The sequence below is a fragment of the Schistocerca serialis genome, chromosome 7 (assembly GCF_023864345.2).
Source record: "Schistocerca serialis cubense isolate TAMUIC-IGC-003099 chromosome 7, iqSchSeri2.2, whole genome shotgun sequence".
Classification (NCBI taxonomy): domain Eukaryota; kingdom Metazoa; phylum Arthropoda; class Insecta; order Orthoptera; family Acrididae; genus Schistocerca; species Schistocerca serialis.
The window spans coordinates 544,138,815-544,166,225 of record NC_064644.1 but is presented as its reverse complement, the minus strand read 5'-3'; the positions used below and the strand labels follow the sequence as shown (position 1 = coordinate 544,166,225).

At 39.4% G+C, this 27,411-nt stretch overlaps 1 protein-coding gene across 1 annotated transcript in view; it reads right to left on the bottom strand.

The window, feature by feature from the left end:
• Window positions 1–27,411, bottom strand: part of LOC126413236 (tubulin polyglutamylase ttll6-like) — a 323,601-nt gene that overhangs the window by 267,873 nt on the left and 28,317 nt on the right. Inside the window, exons 2-3 of the mRNA XM_050083135.1 lie at window positions 7,175–7,491; window positions 944–1,070 (exon numbers count right to left, since the gene is read on the bottom strand). Coding sequence (XP_049939092.1) covers window positions 944–1,070; window positions 7,175–7,491 — 444 coding nt within the window. The remainder of the gene's footprint in view (window positions 1–943; window positions 1,071–7,174; window positions 7,492–27,411) is intronic.

Sequence of the window (27,411 nt, the reverse complement as noted above, 5' to 3'; positions counted from 1 at the left end):
TGAGCACAGAGAGTGTGGAGGAGCAAATGGCCAGAGAGGGGAAGTAGGAGATGGATGGAGTAGATGGTAGCAGATAGACAAAGAGAGTGAGGAGGAGCAGATGGGCAAATAGGTGGAGTTAGTAGCAGATGGACAGAGAGAAGGACAGAAGGAAATAAGACAGTGAAGGGTGGAGGAGGTGGACATAGAGAGAGAGAGGGGGGGGGGGGGGGAAGAAAATGGACAGAGAATGGAAGGAGGAGATAGACAGAGGGAAAAGAGAAGATAAAGGGAGTGAGGAGGAGACTGAGGGCCAGGAGGAGATGGATTCAAGAGGGGCATGGACGAGATAGAAGGAGGGGGAAGGAGCAGATGGACTGAAAAGGTGGTAGCAGAGAGACAGATTCTGGGGATGAGCAGATGGACAGAGAGATGGAGGGAGTAGCAAACAGACAGAGAGAAGGACAGAGGAAGATAGACAGCAATGGGTGGAGGAAGTGGACAGAGAGGGGAGCGGGGGGAGGAGGTGGACAGAGAGAAGGAAATAGGATGAGATGGGCTAATGGAACTGGAATAAATACATATCCAGACAAGGCCAGGTACTTAGATGCTTATCAATAAAATGTTTCATACTGTCTGCATCACACCAAGAAAAGCTTGATATTGTTTAGCAAAGTTCCATTTCATGTTGACTTCACACAAGTTTTGCAGTTACTGTTAAAATGCCATTATGCCACTTTTCCATGCAATCTTATTGCTGTTTGTATATTTAACACACAATGAAGAAGTATGAACAAATACAAGCAAAGCAGGAAAGAAATTAGCCACATAATGTAGTTATCTGTAGACTGCAGTCAGACAGGTTGTTGTTTCTTCTGTTAGTGAGAAGTGTTTGTAACTCTGTCATAATTATTGTTTTAAAACACTTTATACAGAATTGCCACCAATAAAAAGGCTAACTTACTTATGTCGTTTTTTCTTGGCCTTTGCTTTAGGGCTGAGCTTCCCTGTATCAGTGGAGCCTGGGCTCAATCTTTCAGTCTCATTTCTCTTTCCATCACTGCTTTTTAAATAATGAATGCATCTCTGAGCTGTAAAATACATATTAAACTAGAATTTTTATGTTATGAAGAAAAAAAAGAGGTCATTTTATTGAGGACAGACTGTGACTTTGAGCATACATAAAGAATTCTAACAAAATTATACATAGGAATGAAAAGAAGAATAATATGACTGAATTTGTAATATGATGCTGGCAAATAATGGGGGAAAACATTAAACTGGAAGCATCAAAGATCTGGGCAAAGTAATTCTGAGGATGACCTATTGTGAAGGTGAAACTGATAACCACAGAGTTGTATAAATCACCGTTTATTAAACAGACTTAAGACTAAGTACATACATCCACTCATTGTGTTAGGAAAGTGTCAGGCACCAAATACCTACAAACCATGAAGATTAATATAGGTCAACTTCCGAATTTTATTTTCTGCTTCAGAAAATATAAGTATAGCAGACAACACAGATCAACAACTTCTTCTTTCATCAAATGTCAGTTCTTCGCCTGTTATCCTCTTATTATATATTGCTACTGCTTAACTGCTTTTCTTGTCTCTCTGTCTGGTTTTCAGTTCACCTAATGATATTTTACCTACAGGTCAGCAGTTAATCATTATTCTGGCATTTTATTTTCTTCCATTTCCATGACAGGTTTCTCCATTTATTTCTACATTCTTTAAATTATTCATTTATATTTTTAACTCCCAATTCTTGTCTGGGTTCTCCTTATTTTGTGATGGCCTGTAACCAGCTGATCTTCTTTTTAATCAAATACAAAAAAAACTGTCTTCAGAGATTGTATAGGGTGACTGAGAGGGCAGTAAGCAGGTAAATTTAAGTGGAAGGAGGGTACTTATTCTTGGGATGTATCTACTTTCCAAAAGATGGAAGGAAAGAAGGCAGAAAACACACACACACACACACACACACACACACACACACACACACACAAACCTCACATTTAAAGGACTGTTGTCTACTCTGTTCTGGTGTAATGAAGGTAAGGCAGCAAGTATGTGTTAGTTTGCATAATGATTTTCCGTTGCTGATTTTGCAGCAGTTGTCTCATATCTGGGAGGGGTGATCTCATTATAGGACTTCACTGCAGAAAGTAAAAAATCTGTCAGAGTAGTCCACTGAAGCATTCAAGGCCTATGTGGTACTGGGTGATAAGGAGTGTGCTTCTGACACTATTAGAACAGGGAACTAAGGTGGTCAGATGTATAGTGGATGAGACAGCTTGGGAGATATATTTGTAGACAATGTCAGTCGGGTAGTTGCAAGGAGACGAAAGCCTGAGAGAAGTTAGTAGTATAGGTGTTGGGGGATTTGGTGCCATTTGAAATGAAATGGGTAGCAGATGCTGAAATCCTATTGCTTGTTGATTAGAGTAGAATATGAGCCACAATAAGATTCAGGTCAGTATCCAGGAAAGTGGTTTTGAATTTGGAGAAGAAATAGATGAATTTAAATTGGAACAAGGAGATGAAATGCTGCATTAAATGAAGGAGCTCTTCTTCACTATGAGCCCTGACCACAAAGATATTGTCAATGACTCTGTACCAAGCCAGAGAGCACACCCACTGGGAATTGAGAAATTCCTCTTTGATACAACACAGGAAAAGTTGGGCAAAGGATGACAACACTCTGGTTCCCTGAAGTGTTTGTAGGTTTGGCCCTCAATTGTGAAAAAGTAATGGGTGGGGATAAAGTTGTTCAGTGTGCTACTGAACAAGGATTTTATGATACTTTCATGTGAGCATTGGGAAGGGCAGTGCTCAATAGCTGTGTGTATGTGGGATGTTGGTGTAGAGTGAGGCAAAAAAGGAATGGATTTGACGTGCTCTAGGAAGGGGTTTGTGTCTATTATACACGATGGCATGCTCTTGACGATATTTTGAACGTACTGATCTAGTAAAGTTGACATATGTTCAGTTGTAACTCTGAAATCCATAGTGAATGACCAAGACAGCTGTCTTTCTGTATTTCACGCAGCAGGTAGAAGGTAGAGGTGTTCCAGTAAGGGGAGGGGGTTGAGAAGTTCTAAGGTAGCAGCAATAAACCTTTATTAGAGGAATGGGATTTCAGGATTTTGTACACCTTATGAGAACACTTTTCTTGGAGTAATTCTTACATCATAACATTTGAAAATGCCTCATAGTAAATCATTGAGGATCAGATTACCTTCCTCTATTTTATGGGAAATAAGTTTTAGAAGCTTTTTGTAGGGCAGATGAAATTCTGATTTTCACAGCAGTCCTGCAGAGAATATTAGTGATAAAAGCACATAGGTCTAGAATATGGAAAGGTGCTGGCTGTGCCATTTCACTGTCTCATGCATGGTTTGACTGATCTAAGTAACATCATAGAGGGTCATCTGCAAACATGCAACTATATGTTGTCGTGCCTTGATGTTCTCTGCTGTATTGTTGTCAGTCTTTTCCACATCACTTTGTAAATATTCTAGATCTAATGGCAAAAAATAAATCTGACCTCTTTGAGGACGTCCACATTGAAACTTGTATCAGTGATGATAAGGCAGAAGCAGCAACAATGATTACTGAAGTACAAATTACAACTAAAACAAGTAGAAAGACTTACATGTTCAGTAAACTCTATAAAGATACATCACATCATATCTCAATGAGGAACTCTTTAAACATTTAACTTTGGGCGGGAACATGTTAAGAACTGCCTCAAGCTTAGATGAGTAGCTGATCATACACTGGATGGATGATAGAACAGTTCATGATAAGAGACAGGCTCCACAATATACAGTCTCTGTAAAGAAACTTCTAAAGAGACAGTGACTATTGAAAAGAAGGTGTAAAACAAAGCACAGCACTATAGAAAGAAACATCATGGTGGCACAACATCTACTCCTCCACCACACAGCAGGTGAACTTGTATCTGGTCCACGAGGGGCATTGGTATCATCTGCAGCCAGTGCCCCTATATCCTAGACCCAGGGCCTGCACTATCTGGGTCTTCATAGGGGCCAGCAGATGATCTGCCCCTTCTGTGTTATCTTTGATTTTATCAGAAATTTCGGCCTGGCTATTTGTTGAACTTGGATGTTTTCGGGCTTGATTCTAATTATCTGTATTTTGACTGCCTGTATGCACCCATCTCTATAAGATACTGTGTTAACAAAAGTAGGTGTACAGAGATGCTAAACCAAACATGTTTGGCAGTCAAAAACAATATATGTGAAGCAGTCAATGATTTCTGTGAAGCCTCACTAAGCCCACGGAAATGCTGTTCATATTTAAAAACTGTCATTGGCACAAAAGTTAGTATCCAGAAAGTCATGTTTGACACAGAAACCAAAATTAGGGGCTAGCACAATGTAGGTGTACAGGTGTGTACATGCATTCATGTGTGTGTGTGTGTGTGTGTGTGTGTGTGTGTGTGTGTGTGTGTGTGTGTGCGCGTGTGTGTGCGCCCGTGCTCTAACTCAGTAAAGCATTCATTCAAAAGCTTGTAAAGTTTTCAGCCTTGTTTATGTGTCTGTCAATGCCTCATTTGGTGAGTTGTTACATTTACTGCTAAATTATAAAGCAGAGCTTCTGATAAAGGCGAAAATTACTGCAGTATGCTGTATTGTGTAAAAGAACTTCTTCCAGGAGGGGACTGAATCCACCAGGCAGATTAACAATGAGGGTCAGAGTGCTGGTCAGCCCTGATGTGGTTTTTTAGGCAGTTAGCTTCAAGTTGGTTGGTTTGATGTTTAAAGGGACCAAACTACGTGGTCATCGGTCCCTTGTTCCATTGAACTAAGTACATGGGATAAAATGGAAAACAAACAGTACACACCACAGGAATTCTAGATGGATGAAAAAAGCGACAACAGAAGACGAAAAGCATAGGCACGCAAGAAACAGGTAGAAGAGCTTAAAAAAGAAGAGCAGATGTCCTGGGCTGGCCGATCATGAGGATAAAAAGGACAGGCCAGCCATTCTGCAACACATTAAAATCTCTACCCTAAAGTACTAGGGTAGAAAGCACAAGGGGACAAAGGACAGGAACTAAAACTTAAACCAAAGAATAACAACCAGCATCATGGAGAAAACGTAAAACCAAGTTAGCCATGGAGGCATCGTCTCCTAAAATCGAAGGAAGTGAGTCGGAGAAATTAAAATTCTGTCTCAGAGCAGCTAGAAGTGGACAGTCCACCAAAATATGGACCACTGTCAAACAGGAACCGCAGCGACAACATGGTGGGTCCTCACGCCGGAGAAGATAACCATGCGTCAGCCAAGTGTGGCCGATGCGAAGGCAGCAGAGGACCACAGAGTCCCTGCGAGAAGCCCGCAGGGAAGAATCCCACTCATTTGTGCACCCCTTGATGGTGCAGAGTTTATTGGGTGTAACTAAGCTGCACCATTCAGCATCCCAAATCCTGAGAACTTTGCGGTGTAACACTGATCAGAGGTCACGTTTGGGTACACCAATCTCCAGAAGCGGCTTCTGAGTGGCCTGTTTGGCCAGCCTGCCAACAAGCTCATTATCCGGGATTCCAACATGCCCCGGGGTCCATACGTAGACCACTGAACGACCAGATCGTTCAAGGGCATAAACTGACTCCTGGACAGTTGCTACCAGAGGATGGTGTGGGTAACACTGATCAATGGCCTGTAAACCACTCAACGAATCACTGCAGACCAGGTAGGACACACTGGGGTAGGAACGAATAGGCTTCAGGTAAATGATTCAGACGCATTTCGAAAACTTTTGCTCACTTTCACATAAATATGGCTACGTACAGGCAGACAGGGTACAAATTTTTCATCGTGGTGGATTAATGTGGTGGTAACAAAAAATTCCATGCTAAATCTATTCATAGCCTTCCTGACCCTGCATCAATGTGAGACAAAGGCACAAGAAAGGGGGGGGGGGGGAGAAGAAGACCGTGATCTTATATAAACTATCTCCTGTAGTAGAGTTTTAATGGTTTGGTGTAAAAACAAAAAAACAATACTGACTGATTTCATCTGCTACAAATTTCATTTATTCACTCACTGTGTTTGGTAGAACCCATTAAAAAGAAGAATCATAAGTTATGTGGAACAGGTCAAGATATACATTAACATAAGATGAAAATATCATAGAAGATTAGTCTGCATACAGCATTAACGATAAACTATCACTATGCTGCTTAATGTTATTCATCTGGTTAGATCATGACAAATGACAGACTGATTAACTCCTAACCTCAGTGACATATGTAATCTGATGCTGAGTCATTAAATGTACATGGAAATGGGTGAAGATAAATTTTTCTAATTTAATGTGTTGCTAAAGAATGCTATATTTCTAAGTGTTTCAGTACCACTTCCAGCATCTTGGGATTATAATAAACAATTAACTATATATCGCATATAGAAACAGTGGAGTGGTGTTATACCAGTCAATGTACACATGAGGAATGTCACTTCAAAAGTGTGTACAGAAGTTGTCACTGTTATCAAGACGAAAGAAGTCATTTCATTGTCAAACTGAGCAAGCACCTCCAGACGTTCTTCCTCTGTTCAAGTGCAATGTAATATTTTCTGCACAGAGGGAAAAAAAGGTCAGGATATAATAAATACTTTCTGATGCCAATCCTGGTGAAAGTCAAAAATAAAGTAAAGTTGAAAGTAGCAAGACTAGATCACAACAGCAAAAAAACACACAACTCTCCAATAATGGAGCCCAGACTTTGATCAGCTACTGTGAAATACTGACATAAGTACAGTGACACATGTTAATACTTCTGCAGCACACATCTGCAGCATACATCTGCAGCACACTGATATATGAGAAGTGCATGTAAACACGCCCTTAGCAACAGAAGAGGTCAACAAAATGAAGCAAGTAAATCTGACCATGCCACTTGCAAATAGTACAACATGGCATATTAATAGATGCATAGCATAGATGCACAGCTAATAATGTAGGTCTATCTGTGACAACAAGACTACAGTAAATCTGTTTAACAAGTATACTGGTGAGGTAGAAGAATTACAATTGATAAGTCATAAGGACAAGAAAGAACAGATTCTGTGAACATCAAAGTTTTTGTTGGGGTTGTTAAATTAATACGACATTACGAGAGATCATTTGATTTTTGAAGATTTGACATTTCAGCACTTACCTTTAAACTTTTTGGCATCACTATACCCAAAATGTTGGTCTTCGCCTTCCTCTTCTTCTCCAGAACAGTAACCTTCTGGAAGTATACATTTTTGGTTTAAGCTAAATTTTGTGTCAGAGAAATCATCAACCAAGGATAGAGCTTCATCAACTGTCTTATTATCTTGAACAGTTACAGAGAAATTAACAGGTTTGGAGTCGTCTACACTGTCAGAATAGCTTTCACTTTCTGATGTGTTGGCAGATGATTTAAAAATTAGTGAATCTCTTCTACAGACACTGCCTATCATTGCAGTTTTGCATCCTGACAACTGAGACCTGTAACAGTACAGAGCAATAGGTAAACATAGTAATACAGTTTAATTTAAATACTACAAGCTGTTTGCTGACAAAAAACACACAATAATGACATATATATTGTTAGTGATTGATAAACATCTGTAAATGAATTGGTGCAGTCGAGGTTGCTTTTATGTTATGTTCTTGTACTTCATTATTGTCATATCAGAAAATGACTTTTATTATCTCATTTATGAGTGAATTTATATTGCTGATTTATTTACAAGAGACTCATCTAGTTGCATTGTTTCTGAATGATAAGTCATATAATTGAGACAGAGTATGTAGATCCATAATTATAAAAATTTATATTAATTTACAGCTTAGAGCATCTTCATGTTTTCCATGTTTTCACTGTGTGTTGACTGCTTCTTTAGATTTCAGGTCTGCAGCCACAGAAACTCCACTTATTAAACTGATATTTTAGCCACATCTTCCAAGTGAGCCAACAGGCTGAACCTACAGTACTAATACCCATCACTTAAAGTCAAAGGACCCATCACTGCACATGGGGCCACATGCATACAAGAACCAGAAATGTTATTTGGCAGCATAGAACATTGTATATTGTTGAGTTTGGGTGAGCACAGCCTCTACTGAAGACAGCAGCACTTTAGGATTCCTTCAAAGATGACTTGATGCTCCACAAATTTAGGATTTACAAGATCCTCTGCAGGTGTGGCCTTACATACATGTGCGATATGTGGAGACATACTGAAGACCAAAGATACACCTGGCTCTTACAGTCCAATAAATTGACTGTGGCAGAGTACTGTATTGACACTGGCAACTCTATGCTGTATAAACTTGAATTCTGTCATTGACTTTACAATTTTGGGTGTGGAAGAAGGACTTAACTGATGGAAGGTTTCAGCTTCGAGGGGAAAAAGAGAAAAAGAGAGAGAGAGAGAAACCTCACAAAGATGTTACTACAGTGCATTCCTACTGATGCATCAATATCCCATCATGGATTGTGTGTATAAGCACAGATTCAGTGCACACTAAGTTCTTTGGTACAGAGCAACATGTTTGGCTCTACTGTATCTGTGGCTGTATGCACAGTGGCATGCCCCTCTGACTTAGAATGATGGATGTGAGTACTGCCACTTCAGTCTGTTGATGTACTCTGAAGACAGTCAAAGGATATAAGGACAAAATACCAGTTCAAGAAATTAAGTTCCTGTGTCTGCATACCTGGAATTTAATGGATCAGCTTAAAGCATTTTCCCCACTTCCTTTCCCAAACCTAATGCTAGCATCACTCAACTTAAAAATGGCCAAAGGTCAAAAATGTACAAAGGTTCAACACATAAAGTAAAACTAACAGTTGCAGGCAGGACACAACCATTGAAAGACACATCATACTTCGGTACTACTAATGTTCCTTGTGAAATACACTTCACTTTGAGTAAAGTAAACATCACTGTCCCCCTCCCCATGGACCCTGCCATGGTGGGATGTTACTCAGTGATAAAGAGAGCTGTACTAATAGAGGCAACCACATTGGAGGGTATCTGTGAAAACATGCAGCAGCCCTTCCAGTAGTCGCAACAGCAATATGACTGATCTGGCCTTATAACATTAATGGATACAGTCACACTATGTCAGTACTGCAAACAGCTGAAAGCAAAGGGAAATTTTAGGTGTTATATTTCTTGTGAACATTATATGCCACTATACGATCATGCATCATCATGGGCAAAACATTCCGGAAGTAAAATAGTTCCCCATTCAGGTATCACTGCAGGCACTACTCTGAAGGCTGTTTTTATCAGGAATGACAAATCTGGAATTCTAAGGGTCAAAGTGTGGAATGTTACATCACTTAATCTGGTAAGTAGGTCCGAGAATTTAAAAAGAGAAATGATTGGGTTGATGTTACATATAGTGAGAACTGGTGAAGTGTATACAGAAAGACAGGACTTCTGGGTTGGTGATTGCAGGGTTAGCAATACCAAATAAATAGATGTAATTCAGGAGTAGGACTAGTGATGATTAAGATAATAAAAACATGGGTGAGTTACTATGAACAGCAAAATGAACACGTTATTGTAGCTCAGATATACACAAAATCAACACCCACCACAGTAGTACAAGTTTATGTACCTATTACCGTCTCAAATGATGAAGAGATTAAAAGAATGTAGGATGAGGTAAAATAAATTATGCACATGGTTAAGAAAGATGAAGGTTAATTGTGATGGCGGACTGGAATTCAATAGTAAGAAAAGGAGAGGAGGAAAAATAATAGGAGAACATACGCTGGGTAAAAGAAATGAAAGGGGAAGCTGTCTGGTAGAATTTTGCACAGGTCACTGCAAGTATCTGGTTTCAGATTCAGGCAAGAAGGTTGTATAAGAAGATACCTAAGAGAGACCAGCAGCTTTCAGACAGGTTTTATAATGAAAAACCAGATTTTAAACAGTAAAACATTTCCTGGGGCAGATGTCGACTATGGCCAGAAATTATTGGTTACAAACTGTACAAAACATAAGAAATTGTAGGAAGGTATGAAATTAAAGGTCTGCGACCAGGATAAATTAAAATGAAGCATTGGTTGTGGGAGTTTCAAAGAGGGTGATAGGGAACAGCTGACAACAATGGGAGGAATATAATAGAAGATGAATGGATAGATCCACAGAAATGTTTAGATAGTAAATGAGATATTGAACTAAACTGATGAAAGGTGACAACATAAAAATTGTACCAAATGAAGCAGAAAAAAGGGAATACAGACGTCTAAAAAAATCAGACTGACAGAAAGTGCACAGTGGTGAAGCAGGAATTGCAAGAGGAGACATTCAAAGGTGCTTAAACATGCATGAGTACGGGAAAACAAAAAAGAACTTTGAACAAGAGAGAAGCAGCTCACATGGAAACTCAGCACTCAACAAAAAAAGGGAGTGTTTAAAGGTGGGAGGAATATATAGAAGGGCCACTAAAAAAAAAGAAAAGGAAATAAATTTGAAAACTATATTATGGAAATGAAAGAGGAAGTAAAGGAAGATGAGGTGGGATACTAATATTCTGATTAAAATTTGACACAGCACTGAAAGACCTAAGACAAAACAAAGCAGCTGGTGTCTACCATATTTGCTCAGAATTTTTGAGATCCTTAGGAGAACATACAAAGCCAAAAATAGTCCACATTACCAAACAATATGTGAAATAAATCTTAGCTGCAAAACAGTGACACAAATTATTTACAGAAACATGGAAAGACAGGTGACCCTGGGGAGGATCAGTTTGGGTACCCAAGAAATGCAGGAACATACAAAGTAATACTGCCCCTATGATTTATCTCAGAAGTCAATGTGAAAAAAGTCAAATCTACATTTTTGGTAGATTTAGTGAAATACACACATTGAAATTCTAAATGTGGCTGGGATAAATACAGGGGTAACATACTATTAACAACTTGAACAAAAACCACACTGCAGTTATAAGATTTGAACAACATGAAAGAGAAGCATTAAGAAGGAGAGAGATAGGATTGAAGGAGAGAGATAGGATTGTTACCTATCCTCAGTGTTATTCAATCTGTATATTGTGCAAACAGTAAAGGAAACAAAGGAGAACTCTGGAAAGGAAGTCAAAGTTCAGCGAGAAGAAATAAAAAAATTTAGGTTCACTGATGATATTGTAATTCTGTCAGAGAAGGCCAGGGCATTGGAAGATAAACTGAATGAAATTGATAGTGTTTCAGAAAGAGGCTATTAACATGAACCCAACAAAAGGAATAAAATCAGGCAATGCTGAGGGAAGGAGATTAATAAATGAGACATTACAAGTAATACATGGATTTTGTTACTTGGGTAACAAAATAACAGATAATGGCCTAATTAGAAAGAAATTTGATAATAACAAGAAAAGCTCTTCTGAAAAAAAGAAATTTCTTAACAAGGTATTTATAAATGTTAGTGTTAAGAAGTCTTTCCAAAGAAGTTTATCTGGAGTGTAGCCTTGTACAGAAGAGAATATGAATGATAAACAGTTTAGACTGTGGTGTCACCACCAGACACCACACTTGCTAGGTGGTAGCCTTTAAATCGGCCACGGTCCGTTAGTATACGTCGGACCCATGTGTCGCCACTATCAGTGATTGTAGACCGAGGTCTAGAGAGACTTCCTAGCACTCGCCCCAGTTGTACAACCAACTTTGCTAGCGATGGTTCACTGACAAAATACGCTCTCATTTGCCGAGACGATAGTTAGCATAGCCTTCAGCTATGTCATTTGCCACGACCTAGCAAGGCGCCATTACCAGTTATTATTGATACTGTAAAACATGTACCGTCAAGAGTGACGTTCACAATTTACGGATTAAAGTTAAGTATTCCAACAGCTAGGTCCTGTTTTGCTAAAGTCTAATATCCTTGTCCTGTTCCAGACCTCACGCCAGCCTGCGTGAGCTAAAACGCGTGCCTTTCGGCTTCCTCTCATACCGGTGTTGGCTCTCCTGCCAACCCACAACATAGACAAGGCAGGAATAGAAGATTTTGTAATGTGGTATTACAGAAGAAAGCATAAAACAAGGGAAAGGCAACCACTCACCTATAGCAGCCCGATGTGTGGTGCATAGACACGCATAACAGAAAACTGTTCACTAGCTTTTGAACTCTGGCTCTTTTTCTTGTAGAAAGAACACACACTCATACACATGAGCATACAGACAGCCAAACACAAACTACCACAGTGACACTGATTACTGATTATCATTTACTTAGAGCAGTTGCCTTGGGCTGATGGACATGGGGAGGATGAAGCCCAAGGAAAGGAGGGAGTAGTGGGACAGAATGAGGCAGGAGCAGAAAGACAGCTACACAACAAGATGAAAGGAGTTCTGAGGGGACAGAGCAAATAAGAGATTTGGAAAGAAGGAGGTGGGGAAGAGTGAGAGGGAAAAGAGAGGAAGATAGAGACGGAGAGGGAGAAAGGGATGTGATTAAGGTGAGAGGGGTGGAAAATTGGAGAGAGAGAGAGAGAGAGAGAGAGAGAGAGAGAGAGAGAGAGAGAGAGAATAGAATGAGACAGAGAATGCCCACATTTGGGGGTGGGTGGGGAACAGGGCGGGGGGGGAGGGGGGGGGGAGGTGACGGGAGATGGTACTACATGATTAGGATACCGTATTTACTCGAATCTGAGCCGCACTCGAATCTAAGCCACACCTGAAAAATGGGCCTCGAAATCAAGGAAAAAAAAATTTCACGAATCTAAGCCGCACTGGAAATTTGAGACTCGAAATTCCAGGGGGGAGAAAAGTTTTAGGTCGCACCTCCAAATCGAAACCAAGTTGGTCTATTTTAATATGAAATACAATTTAGGTTGAATGAATGGCGATACAGCTACAGTAGTTTGGTTCGAGTCGTAAGCTTAGCAGTTAAGCTTTACCAGGTAGCCATTGCTATGCGTCAGGCGCTCCGTCCGTACCCTTCCTTTTTCACGTTCTTCGTCTGGTTTGAATTGATTGCTTATTTTTCTTTGATCTCATAAGTGCCGTTCTCCATGTTATAGGTGTTTACGCCAGTCAAAATGCATTTTGTGCGCGCTACCGCCGCTTACAATGGGGGGAGGAGAGGGGGGGGGGGGGGGGGAACCCGAAGAGAGAGAGAGAGGAATTGTCCCATTTGCGAAACAATGGCAATAGACTGCTATTTGTTGTTACTTACACTGCTGCTTTCTTTGATAATGATCAACAATAACTAAATAATAGACTGCGTATGATAGATGTTCTGAACGAGAGTTTAGCGAAAATTTTTCTTCGTCTGAAAATCTTTGCAGACGCCTCTTCAGTACATTACATTCTACACAGAAATTAGTCATCTTAGATTTAAAAATCTAGTCAATTGCCGTGCTTCATTTCTGACTGTATCACCATTAGGCATAAGAATAATACGAATATAAACATGACATGATATGTATATTCTTCTGCGTTTGCTGTTATCTCACTCTAGTTTCGTAGCTTATTAGGCAGACAGGATTTAAATGAGATAGCAGCAAACATGAAAGAATACATGGCAAAATGTTTATATTTGTATTATTCTTATGGTGAAGAGAATACTGCATGTGATTCACAATTCATAACCTCTTAGCAACCATCTCTTCTCACAGGTAGGAAAAAATTCAGAATGTAGAGTTGGCCATATTGGCAAAAACCCCAAACAGTCTTGTCAGTCGGATTTTCGTAGTACATTGAAATGCTGCTACATTCACAGATGAACAATACGGAATTTGTATTTACTTCGTTGGATAATGTATGAAAAAGCAGTGGTCGAAACAAAAGGCTCGTCTTCCACTTTTTATTTAAATTTATCTACTGACGCAGAGGTTTTGGCGCCTGTATTTATCTTTGTGTCTACAAAGCAAGCCTGTGTAGCGCTACGTATATTCGACGGCAGAAGTTAGTTGTGGCGGCACCTACCAACATTTTTCAGAACTTCCGCTTACTTTGCACTCGATTCTAAGCCGCAGGCGGTTTTTTGGATTACAAAAACCGGAAAAAAAGTGTGGCTTAGATTCGAGTAAATACGGCAGAGAGGAACTGGTATGAACAATGACAAAATGGAAATGGTAGATGAGGTAGTGGGAAACAAGTTAGTGGACGTTCAGCCCAGGGGGATTGCAAGAACGCAGGATATACTGGAGAAACAATTCCCACCTGCATAATCCAGAGAAACGTTTGCTGGAAGGGCAGGTCCAAATGGAGCACATTGTGAAGCAACTGTTAAAGGCACTGGTGTTTCGGCATGCAGTGTGTTTGGCAACTGAATGGTCAAGTTTGTGGTTTGCCACAGTTTCGTGGTGGCCTTTCATGTGAGTAAACAGTTGGTTATCTATCATGCCCACATAGAATGCTGTGTAGTAACTGCAGCATTTCTCTTATAACATTGATGTTATCACATATGACCCTGCCATTTATAATGATGATAAATGATTGTGACTGGACTGTAATAGGTTGTATGGGGACAGATCTTCCACCTGGGTCATCTACAAGCTCTCCTCTGATCAGCCATATCACTATGGCCTTGAAGAGCTCAACCACCCCCTTCACCATGGCTTCTACCACCTCTCGTCGTGCCCTGAGATGAGGGATATCCTTCCCAAAATTCTACTCACTTCAATTAAATTGGTGTTCTGTCGCCTAGACAACCTACAGAATATTCCTTTCCATCCTTACTCTAATCCTCCTCCCAATCCTGGACCATTCCCTTGTGAATGACCCAGCTGCAATACCTGTCCCCCTACAGCCTACTACAATCCAGTGAAAATCATGTCCTACACTGTAAATGACAGGGCTAGATGTGATAACGTTCATGTTATATACAAGGTATGTTGCAGTTGCTGTGCAGCATTCTATGTAGACATGACAGGTAACCAACTGTTTCCTCACATTAGTGACCAAAGACAAATTGTGGCAAACCACAAACTTGGCCATTTGGTTGCACATCAAAACAACAATGCCTTTAACAGTTGCTTCACAATGTGTGCCATTTGGATACTCCCTTCTGGTAGACTTTTCTCTGAACTAAGCAGGTGGGAACTGTTTCTTCAGCATATCCTATGTTTTCGCAATCCTCCAGACCTAAACCTCCACTAACTTGTTCTCCACTGATCCATCTTAGTTTCTCCCTTTTGTCATTGTCCACACCACTCCATCCTCATCCTTATTATATCCCCCCCCCCCCTTGCCAGCGTCCTCCACCCCCCACCCCCACCCCCTGCTCACTTTCCATCTTACTGTCTCTCTCACCTCCCTGTCTCCTTCTCCATCCTCCTCTCCTTTGCCAGCTTCTAAATCTCTTATATACTCTACACCCTCAGAGATCCTTCCATCTTGTTGTGCACTTGTGTATCATGTATCTTTTCTGTTCCTGCCTCATAATACCTCCTCCTTGCTTCGGGTTTCCTCCCCTATTTGTCTCTCCAAATCCATCAGCCTAGGCAACTGCCCTCAGCAATTGATAATCAGTAATCAGTGTCGCCACCATAGTGTGTGTTTAGGTCCCTGTGTGGTTGTGTGTCTGAATGGTGTGTACTTTCTACCAGAAAAGGTGCCAGATTGTGAAAGCTAGTGAACACCGCTTTCTGTTATGTGTGTCTACATGATACACGTCAGTCTCCTATAAGTGAGTGGTTAGCTTTCTATTATTTTACGAAACATTGAAGATCAAATGGGTATATTCATAACTAATGAGAAGCTAGTGAATTACATTGCGGAGAAAAGAAACTTACGGTCCACCTTGTTATTTCTTTCACTGTTGTGTTATTTATGAACTCCAGGATGAGAGGGACGCACATATTGTGAGGGTGTGGACAGACAATGATGAGAGGAAAGGTGGCTGAGAGAGTGAGAGCTCAGAAAAAAATACACTGATGAGCATTGTGCCTGCTTCAGCTGGGAGATGATGAGGACAGAGTAAGTAATAAAGATGAATTAAGAGGAAGTGAAATGAAACAAAGAGTGCAATGAAGAATAGGAGATGGGAAAATCAATGAAGGATGGGGGGGGGGGGGGGACAAAAATAAGAAAGTAGAAAGCAATACTTAAAAATGATTTAAGACATGAGAAACAGAAAAAAATATACAAAAAAATGGAAGAAAAGATTATGATATTGGTAAAAGATTGAGGGTATTGTATGTTAAAGGAAGTTAACTCAGCAGGTGTCAGAATGCATGGTTAAGTTGGACTGCAAGGTTCCGGCTCCTGGGTTTAGGAAAACTAGCATGGATGGAAGGATCCAAATGGCCCTTTTCGTGTAGCAGGCACTCGGATCTCTTGAGTTAAACTGTAGAGTATGTTCAGCAACCAAGCACTAGATATTTTCAGGGTGGACCATTCTTCTAAGCCCATTCATATTGTAACACAGAGATTTTCCAGAGACGTTCAGAGCATGTGCTGAAGTCTTGAATAGTCCAGCTCAGTCCAAGACAATGAGAGGGGGTAGAACAAAATTAAAACTGCAGTTACAATCACAGCTTCAGGTAGAGGATTATGCAATTACAAGTTTAATAGTAATAGATGATGATTTTTAATTCACTTAATTTTATGCATTAAAAGTTATTTTCTCAAGCCATCTGTAACACAGATAGCTTACCTGGGTACAGGACTATTAAATTTCTGAGTTTACTAACATTTAATTCATAAATTCATCAAAATGGTGTAGAACTGCAGAAGATTCAGTGGCTGTTGGTTTCAAAACCCATGCCAAGGTGATGACTGTGTGGATGGACACCAGTCTCTCCAATTGCCAGATGCCTGGCACCACCCCAGTAATGCCAACCTCTGCGTCGGCGGGCCGAACGGCTTCTCAGCTGCAAGTCTAAGTGGCTGTTGGCATTTCTGCCTTCACTCATGTTGGCTGCAGGGACCCTTTGCTGTTGGAGGAAGGATACAGTGTCTGAGGATCTGAGATTACAAAACTTCTGAGAGTTGTCCTCTCAGCCTCAATTTGTGGCAGCGATTGGTAGAGTCAGTTCGTGGCCATACATTGCAGGATTTATTTTGTGACCAGCAGTTGTGCCAGCAGTATATGCCATTTTGCACTGCAAGTGTTCACCCCCGCCCCCCACCCCTCCATGGAAGTAACCAGGCACCATTATGCTCAGTTCTTATCAAGTCTTTCACAGTAGAGTGTTCATAGCAAAGCCAACCATGTTTAAGATGTAAATATTCAGTTTGGATGATAAGAGATCAGCCTTCCAGTTTTATCAATGTTAATTCTGTAGTAACAGCAGTGCATGACGGGAGTGGCAACTAGCTTTTCTGAATTGTACAGGTGGGAAATCTCCCAGTAATATATCCTATGTTCCCATAACCCTCCTGGCTTCAACCTTCGTTAGTCATTGTCCTCACCCATCCATCCCTTTCCCTGTTCCCATTCCAGCACTACACAGCCCTCATTCCACCAAGCACCCATTCTTTTACTTCTCTTCTTTTCTGCTACCCCTCCCATCTCTACCCTACCCTCTGTCTAGCCTACCGTAACTTGTCATTCGAATCCTAGAATTCTCATTTGTTAAGCTGCATCAAAAACTCTCCCTAGTGACGTACAATGCAGTGCTTTGTGCAGACACTTTCTGGTATTCCTTGCTCAAATTATGGCCTATATTTGATAGCAGTACATTTCTTTTAGTGAGAAATGCGATCTTTGCCTGTGCTAATCTACATCTTATATTCATATTGCTGCATCCACCACACATTATTTTGCTTTCAAGGTAGGAGAATTCCTTCACTTCGTCTACTTTGTTTTCCTTAATTTTAATATTAAGTTTATCACTAAACCCATTTCTGGTATTCCTCATACCTTTTGTTTTTCTTTGTTTTACTCTTGATTCATATCCCATTTAATTAGACAGTTCATTCCATTCAACACTAGGGAAGAAAGACTTCATCCCTCTCTTACATCCTTTTAGAGAACAGTGTTCTTCATCTTCCATTCTTATCATTTCCTCTTGATTCTTGCACATTCTGTATATTACCCATCTTCCTCTAAATCTTATACTTATTTTTTTCTGATAATTTCAAATATCTTGCACCATTTTAAGTTGTCAAAGGATTTTTTTTAAAAAGTTGACAAATCATTTGAAAATGTCTTAATTTTTCTTAAGTCTTGCCTCCATTATCAAGTGCTTTATCAGAAATACTTTACTGATGCCTTTGTCCTTTCTAAAGTCTAACTGACTGTCATCTAACAAATTTACACTTTTTCCATTCTTGTGTATATTATTCATGTGACTAACTTGGAACCAGAAACTGTTGAGCTGACTGTGTAGTACTTTTTTCATTTATTGCTTTCTTAGGGACTGAGATGCCCCCAATCTCACAGATTATACAAACCAATTTGAATAGTTGTTTTGCTGTCAGCTCCCCAAATGAATTTAGAAGTTCTGAAGAAATACTATCTCTTTCTCCTGCCTGATTGCAAGACTTCCAAAGTTCTCTCAATCTCTGACTCTCATACTGGAACCCCTATGTCTTCCAACTCAATTCCTATTCTCATACAGATATTCAGTGCTTTCTTTCCATCCGTTTACCTCCTCCTCTACGTTTAACAGTAGAACCCCTTTTGCGCTGAAGGTTCTTTTGACTTTTCTATAAGATGACTCTGTTCTTCTGACAGCCATTCCCTTTTTGATTTTGTCACATTTTTCCTGCAGCCACTTTATAGTAGCCTCCTTTACCTCCAATTTATTTAAAGTGATTTATATTGTTGTATTCCAGTCTTTGCCTGAGAATTTTTGAACTTCCTTCTTTTGTCAATCAATTTAAATATTTCTTCTGTTACCCAATGATTCTTTGCAGTTCCTTCCATGTCCCTATATTTGTATGTCAAACTCCCTTTTCAGATCTGTCCATCCCTCTTCATCTGAACTGCCTACTGTGGTACACATTGTCACAGTATCTGCAATCTCAGAGAACTTTTAACGTATATTATTCTCCATTACTTCAGTATTCCACTTCTTTAGATATTGATTCTTCCTGTCAATTGTTTTAAACTTCAACTACTTCTCATTATTATTAAATTCTTATCTGTCCTGGCTATGTCTTACAAACAAGAGTATGATTTCAGAATTTCTGTCTTACCATGGCATAATCCAGTTAGTCTCTTCACATGTCTCCAGACCTTTTCAAAGAACATCTTCTCCTCTTATGATTCTTGAATAGTGCATTTGCTATTATTAGCTGAAATTTATTGTAGAACTCAATGAGCCTTCTCCTCTCTAATTTCCATATTTTCCCATAACTTTGTCTTCTATTCCTTCCCCTGCTACACTTTCCAGTCCTCCCACTATAAATAGATTTTCATTTCCTTTTACATACTATGTAAGTTACTCATTCAATGTCATATGTTTTCTCGATCTCTGCTTGTGATGGTGGCATGTACACCTGAACTAGTGTTGGTTTGTTGTTGATTCTAATGAGAATAATCTTATCAAACTATTCACAGTAACTCATTCTTTGCTCTACCTTCCTGCTCATAATGAATCCTACTCAAACTGTTATATCTTTTTTTTTTACTGCTGTTGATATTACCCTATATTCAACTGACCAGAAATCATTACCATTTTTTCCATTACCCATCACTAACTTTCACTATGTCTAGATTCAGCACCTGATTTTTTCTTTTCAGATTTTCTAACTCCCCTAGCAAATTCAGAATTCTCACATTCCACAATCTGATCCTTATATTATTACCCTTTTGTTACTTATTCAATCCATTTCTCATGATCCACATCTCACCCATGACAACCTTTCCAGAGACGTGAATGGGGTGCTAAACTGGACCCCTTTGTCAACAGAGATCATCATGACACTTTTTGTGCATATACATTGTGTGTCTTTAATGCAGTAGTTTCAACTGCCTTCTGCATCCTTATGTTGTTGATCAGTGCTGATTCTTCCTCCTTGTTTTTCACCCAAAGACCAAGTGTGTATCCTGATCTCTGTTTCCTCATCTGCCTCCTTTGTCTAGGCCAATGGCAGGATGAGAGTGACTCCTTTTACCAGTAGTATTCAGCTATCATTGTCGATGATTTTTATTAAAAATTTAAGCAGTGGCTGGACTCAAACTCAAGTACCAACGACATTTTGATTATTAGTCGAACACAAAAGCCCCAATCCACAGTTTAGCGGTGGTCACTCCTACATAACATGCTGTTCAGTGGCACATGTTTTTTGGTAAACAACAATTATCTCTTAAAGGATTAATTGTGAAACTCGACAGCTAACTTTTAATCAGAAATTTTGAATCATTCAACAGTTTTTCTTAATATTACAACAAAATAATGTCAACAATAGTAATTTTTGTATTATGGTTGGCATCTGTACTGCTAATGATAGCAAAAGTATAATGAGATTTCTTTCAAGCAGCTCATGATATGTTTATAGTAAAGATTCATGTAGAACTTCATTTTTACACACTAGTAGCATTTATACAGTTATCTATGAGTTTAAAGAGATATAAATTCTTGAATGAAGGAATAGCAAAAGGTGTCAAATGACACCTTTCAACTTTTGTTTCCATAATAACAAATTTTGTATTTAACACTTCTCCACCAAACTTTGTAACTTTTCCTCATTTCTTCTACTTTTGAGAATAATCAACTCCAATTTGCTAACATTTCTTGATTTCATTAAAATTTCACAAAGTACACATAGGACAGCAGCAGAGGTCAACTGACTCTTGGCGTAACTCCTCTTCAGAATGTCAGTGTTCTGATACTTGCATTGTATTTTGCTTTGCTCAACAACCACTTACTCAAATAAGAAAAAGCACATTGTTGGAAAGGTTTCCATGTTGAACATTCTAACATAACTTTTCAGTCATATTTTGTGGGTCACTGTTCTTACTCGCCTCACCAGAAGGTTTTTTTTCTTTTTTTTTCCCCCCAACCTGTAACATGTGATTTCAATTACATAGTTACATAGCTTCAGCATTATCTTACTAACGAAGAGATTTTACTAATTCTGGAACAATCAAAGTACTTAATAGAGTCAGATGGTGGTTATCTGCCAAAGTTAACTGGTAATGAAATTAGACACTGAAGAGGTGTTACCATCAACAGATGACCCCCCCCCCCCAAAAAAAAAATCTCAATTCTCACAACAATCTCTGGAGCCAACTGGCAAAATTGTGAAGATAGCAGCTAGAGATGAAGTGGAATGAGAGGTCGTTAACACACTGTCTCCTAGAAGAAGAGCAGCTTTGAATGTTCTGAAGAAGAAAGGAGGGTCACCTACAACAACACCTGCCACCAATTGGAAGTCTCTATCATGAGTGCCTTCCAACTTCTTTTTGATGAACCAATTCTGCGCGTCATAACAAAACATACAGAATCAAATGCTTGGAATGAAACAGAAAACACAAGTGGACCATATCATTGAGGAACTAGAGACAATTATTGATATCATGTACACAAAATGTGCTTGTTATACTAAAGGTGTTTCTTTGGCACATTGTGGAGGCCTAATTTTATTAGGGATAAAATGACAAGAGACAGATTCCGAGAACTTGTCAGATTCCACCACTTCGATGAGAAGTCATCCTGAGCTCAACACATTCCTGTTGACAAATTTGCTTTTACTTCTGGTATAGAGAACAAACAATGGAAAGTCCAGGATGAATTAACAACAATAATACGAAAAGGGTAGATTGCTACTCACCACATTTAAATGAGATATTGAGTCACAGACAGGCACCACAAAAAGACTACTATATATTTTAAATTTCAGCCAAAATACCTACTTCTGAGGTAAGAAGCACACACACTTTCAAACTAACACAACTCACACACATGACCATTGTCTCTGGCTGTGTGGCCAGAGTCAGCTGTGCCACAGTGGGCACAGACAGTGGTCATGTGTGTGTGTGTGTGTGTGTGTGTGTGTGTGTACTTCTTACTTCAGATGAAGGCCTCCTGGCCGAAAGTTAAAATATACAGTTGTCTTTTAGTTGTTCCTGTCTGTGACTCAATGTCTCTCCTATATACTGAGTAGCAACCTATCCTTGGAATATAGAACAAGTTCATGCAAAACCGTCTCCACTTTTACCAGGCAAAAATATTTAAATTGATGAACAGTTACTTCTGAGCAAAGTAAAATGCAGGGTTATGCCAAACAAATCTTACAAATACAGACTGAAGTTCTGGGTAACTGCACATGTCTCTTCCAAATAGTATGCAACACCTTCCTGTCGATTATTAAGGAGGAGGGCCGGACAGATACAGTGGAACTTCGATTTTACATTTTCTGTAATTCTACACCATAAATTTGAAACCCCTGTGATAAACCAATAAGATCAGTGCTAAAAATTCCCCGATTTTACATTTCTTCCTAGTAAGGTTTACCTCGATTCTATGTTCTTACTCAATGTCTCGCTTCACTTCATTCCATCTTCTTCCAGTTGACATTTGATGTGACTGAACAAGTTATAAGTGGATCAAAAGACAGATGGTTTGCACAATAGGTGGTGGCAGAATCAAGGGAATATTTTAGGTTGTTGTGGAGAGGGAAGATGTGAGAGAGGAAACGCTGGCTTAATTCATGATCGGTGTTGCCAGCAAAACTTGCAATATTTAACTTCACCATGCAATTATGATACAACTACTGCTAGGTTGCAGAGGTAATGGAAAAACAAGATAGAGGATACGAAGTGTTCCAGACCAAGCCAATATGTGATGAAGGGGCCCAGCAACCAACTTTTCTTGTGCCAGTTATAACTGTCTAACCTTTTTGCATGTAGTCCTGATGTACTGTATTGAGCAACAACATCAACTGTCAACCTTTTAAATTCAAACACTGAGTGTCGAAAAATATGCTCAGTCATAATCAAGGAAACATTGCCCATTTCTGACTAGTGCACTCTTATTGACTGGTGACTTGTTAAGTCACTCAGTAGCCAGTGCAGCCACCAAACCACACTAACACACATAAAACGAGCTCACCTTCTGGATGTGTGGAGAGGAGAAGCAGCCCTTCAGTGATGGGAGTGCAGGTAGGGGTGAAAGCATTTGACATAAATGTCACACAGGAATAGAACAACGGTTTTGCAATAGCACATTTTAAAGACTTTCGTGTTCAAATCTGACACGATACAGTTGGAACAGATACATACACTACTCATGTATATACTCTGCACCACACACCACACTCTATAGATAGTAAACACTGGCAGCAGTGATAGAGGGCTGAAGCGAAACTGTAGCATCTGAGCTTTCTTTCAAATTTACATTTTGAACAGTCTACAGAGATTTACTGAGCCAACTTCTAATAAGCTTGTAATGTCAATTAGAGAAGTGAACTCATTTTTTCATGTGTCTGTTTCTATACTGAAGCCTAAAATAACACTTTAATAGTGATGAGCATATGAAATGCAGCTCATAAGAAAAGTATTAAATAATAACAGCAATGGTGAGAAAGTAAGTCATTAAGCAGGTGTCCACCTTTATGCTTATGGTTTAACCAGTTAGCTGCTGTGATGTTTTTGGTTTAACTCAACATGTTCCTCAATTTTTGCTTTTTTTCTGAGTGAGCACAAAAGATGATCCCTCAAAAAGGCATGTTTTGAACGTATGATTTGTAGTTGTCACATGTCAGGAAACAGCTCGATTACTTTGTACCCAGAGACCAACTTCAATTTTTTGATGAGTTTTTACTTGCTGTTAAACATTTTCGATTTTTTAAGAACTGATGAAATTCATTATCATAAATTATTGTAAAAACATTGTATTGTACATTTAATTTTCTTCACTTAGATAGATTTTACACAAAGTACTGGAGAGGTTTGTGACTTTTAATCGTATAAGCCAATTATGTGTGTTTTTGCTTATATTTTGAGGGGTTTTAGCATTTTTCTCAATTCTGCATTTCCTCACTTTTGCGTTTTTTCCAGTGTTGGCCACACGAAAATGTAGAATAGTGGTATCAGCTATATGGAGAGTAAGTCGTTTGTCACTTCATGGAGTTATTTATAACCAATGAAGGAATATGACAATGGACAACTTCTTCAAATCCCTTCAGATTGCCAAAAAGCTTAACCAGAAGAAATCAACCTGGAACAATGACCAAGATTCACCAAGAAATCCCCAACTGCAAGAAGAAGAACAATTCTGAATTACATTCCACCATCATCTCGAAAAATACTGATACGCCAGAGTGCACACTGAAAGTGCATCAAGGGAAGAAGAATAAGAATGTAATTATTATCTTCGCACTACATCCTGAAGTAGCAGCGACCTTAGAAGGAAAGAAGAAACCAGAATGCCACAACGCATTGCATGGACACTTCAGATCAAACTGTTTGTAAACATTCAATTAGGACTGCTTGTGTGTATTTTACAATATTCTAGACATGGCGAGTGATTGTGGTTCATCTACGCTCAAATAACCAAAAACAGCCTGAAGAGGAAACCATTGATTATGTGGCTGGTAAATGAACATATAAACAGGAACCAGAGCAAAAGCAAGAACACCAATCAAATTAAGAAGCGACTATTGAATTAGAAAACTTGAAAAAAGAAACACACAAAGTCTCAAATTGGAATGTGCGAAGGAAACAAGACCAGCAACATCCATGAGAAACACAAAAAAGCCATCTGCAGGAAATGTGTACAAAAAATAACAATAATCTGCTTGAAGTGTGATTTCAATGTTTAAAAACAAATAAATGATGAAATGTGATTCTTCAGCTTCTCCAAGTGTACTCCTTGGTGAAGTAGCTCACAAGTGACAAACTGGATGTCAGTGTCCAATGGGCACAATATTACGGCAAGTGACCATGTTGCCATCATCAGCTGCAGTGATGAACTGACTACTTGGGGGTCAGCACTTTTATCTCTTTCCCCCCTCCCTCTGATCTGCCATTATAACTGCCATCCATGACTACCATCTCCTCCCCCACTCCTCCCACTGGCACACGGCTCAGTCCTTGCTTTCCACACACGTACTTTTCTTGGCACCTGCTCCCAAAGTAAGTTCATTGTGGGGTATCGCCTTCTTCTCCTCAATCAGACAACAGTAAGTTCCCAGGCCTTACTAAGGATGTAGCCACTACCACCGTTAATCAGTGTTTCCCTTACTCGAATCTCAATAGATTGTTTAATGACATAGTCTCAGAAGTTAGACATCTGTGTCTGAATCTTAATATGGTCATAGTCCATTCCATGTGGTTCCAATCAATAACATTCATGATTGCTGTCTTTTTAGGCTATGCAATCTTGTGTACCATTGGTGCTATTAAGGCATCCCACAAAATCCATGGAGTTGAGAATGTGACTTGAATGCTTCCTGACATATGGGCTAAGCAAATCCTTCAGGTACTTAGTGAGGGACTATGTCAGGGCACCATTGTGGTTAACAATGGGGAATACAGGCACCCAATTTTAGTAAACTTTCTGCAGTCCATACCAAGACAAAAGTTTAACTCTAAGGATACTGACATCCTCGTGAGCTTCAACATTATTTATCTTTTTACCACTTCAACATTAATTCTCTTTTTACCAGAATGGCTTTTCAAGAATCTTTAGAGCCTATTGGCTAAAAATTTGCCATAGAGATTACCAACCTTTTTTAGGCATGTCTTGACATCAACATACTTTCTTTTTGACAGTGGTCACTTTGAGCAGATGGAAGGTGTAGCCATGGGGAGTCTACTTCCATCAGTTGTTGCCAACATGTATACTGAAAATTTTGAGGAAGAAGCCCTGGAATCAGTTCAATGGAAACTTGCCTCTTTCTTGTACTACACAGACAATGCCTTTTGTCATATGACCATGCTGAAGACAGTTGAGTGACTTCCTTGTACATGACAATTCCATAGGCCAGAACATCAATTTTATCATTGAAGTCAAAGTGGTTGGAGTGCTTGCCTTTATGGATGTCCCGGTAAAAAGAAGAGTGGAGGATATGTTGGGCCACAGTGTGTATTGAAAGATGATGCACACTGACCCGTACCTATATACGGAAAGCTGCCACCACCCAGTGCAGAGGAATGGTGTGTTCAAAACATTCATACATCGGATTTGCACCCTCTCTGACAATGAAAGTCTCAATCAAGAAGCTGAACACCTGTGGGTGGTGTTCTGAAAGAAAAGCTACAAGGAGTGGCAGATTCAAAGAGCACTCTATCCTACACACACAGTACAACTTGTGGAAACAGAAGAGGAAAATCAGAATGATGTGGACATTGTATTCATTCCTTTTTGTGGCACATTATCCAGAAAGATAGGACGAATTTCTGGAAACACCAAGTGAAAATAGTCTACCACCAACCAGCTAAAACATTGGTACTACTTGAAAGTGTCAAAGACGACCACTGACTTTCGAAATCTGGGGTCTATCAGGAACTCTGTCAATGTGACAAGACTTATATAGGTCAGATGGTGTGCACTGTCAAAGATCATTGCTGAGAACACCAACAGCAGCGTAACAAGTCAGCAGTTGCAGGACATTATCAGTCAGAGATAAACAGAATGGATTATAACCATACTTCGGTTGTGACATAGACATTTAGTTTTTGGGACTGTCATTAAATAATATATCAAGTTTTGAGTGAGGGGACTGACCTATGAACTATTTCAAAATGATGAAATGTTAAGAAATTGTCACTTTTCTAGGTACAAATGCAACATTTTGTATCCAACACAGTTATTTAAAGGTATTAAAACTTCATGTTAAGGCTGCCACTGTAAGGCGTACAAGACAGAAATTAATGAAAAAGTAAAGGTCTTATTGTAACAATAATGTGGATCTTTAATATAAATGTCATCAGAGGTCAAACGACCCCTTTCCAATGTTCTTGAGGTATCACATTTTCTGGTGTTCTAGTGGTACTGTGTGACATCCACAAATTACAAATCAAAGCTAAAAGAGGTACTGGTATGTTCCTAAGGAACTAACTGTGCCTGCTAAAAGATAAGAGACTTTCAATTAGCCCACGGCAATACAGTGAGAAAATACAAGAATAGTTTTTTTATGCGAGAACTAAATATTGATGGACTTTACTCAACATACACATTCATGAGCACAACGGTTACAGAGTCCTTCATAGTAGTTCATAGCACTCCATTTTGCAATGATGATGGTGTTGATACCTTTTGGTACTGACTCCAGGACAACTTGAAAAACATTGAAAATTCTTGCTAATCATGGCCATTCAACTGCCCCAAAGACTCATAGAAATTGGCTGAGGTGTGCTAATCTCACTCAATGGAATTCCAAATGTAAACAGTGGGAATTAATTCAGAAGCCATCGACAGCACACTGGCACCATCATGTTAGTGTAGTATTCTTCAAACTTTATGATAGAAATCAGGGGCAATTTGTTGCTGCATTTCTTTCCTAGATGAAAGGAGCCTGCAATATGCTGAATGCACACCAATGGATGCACATGACCTCAGAAT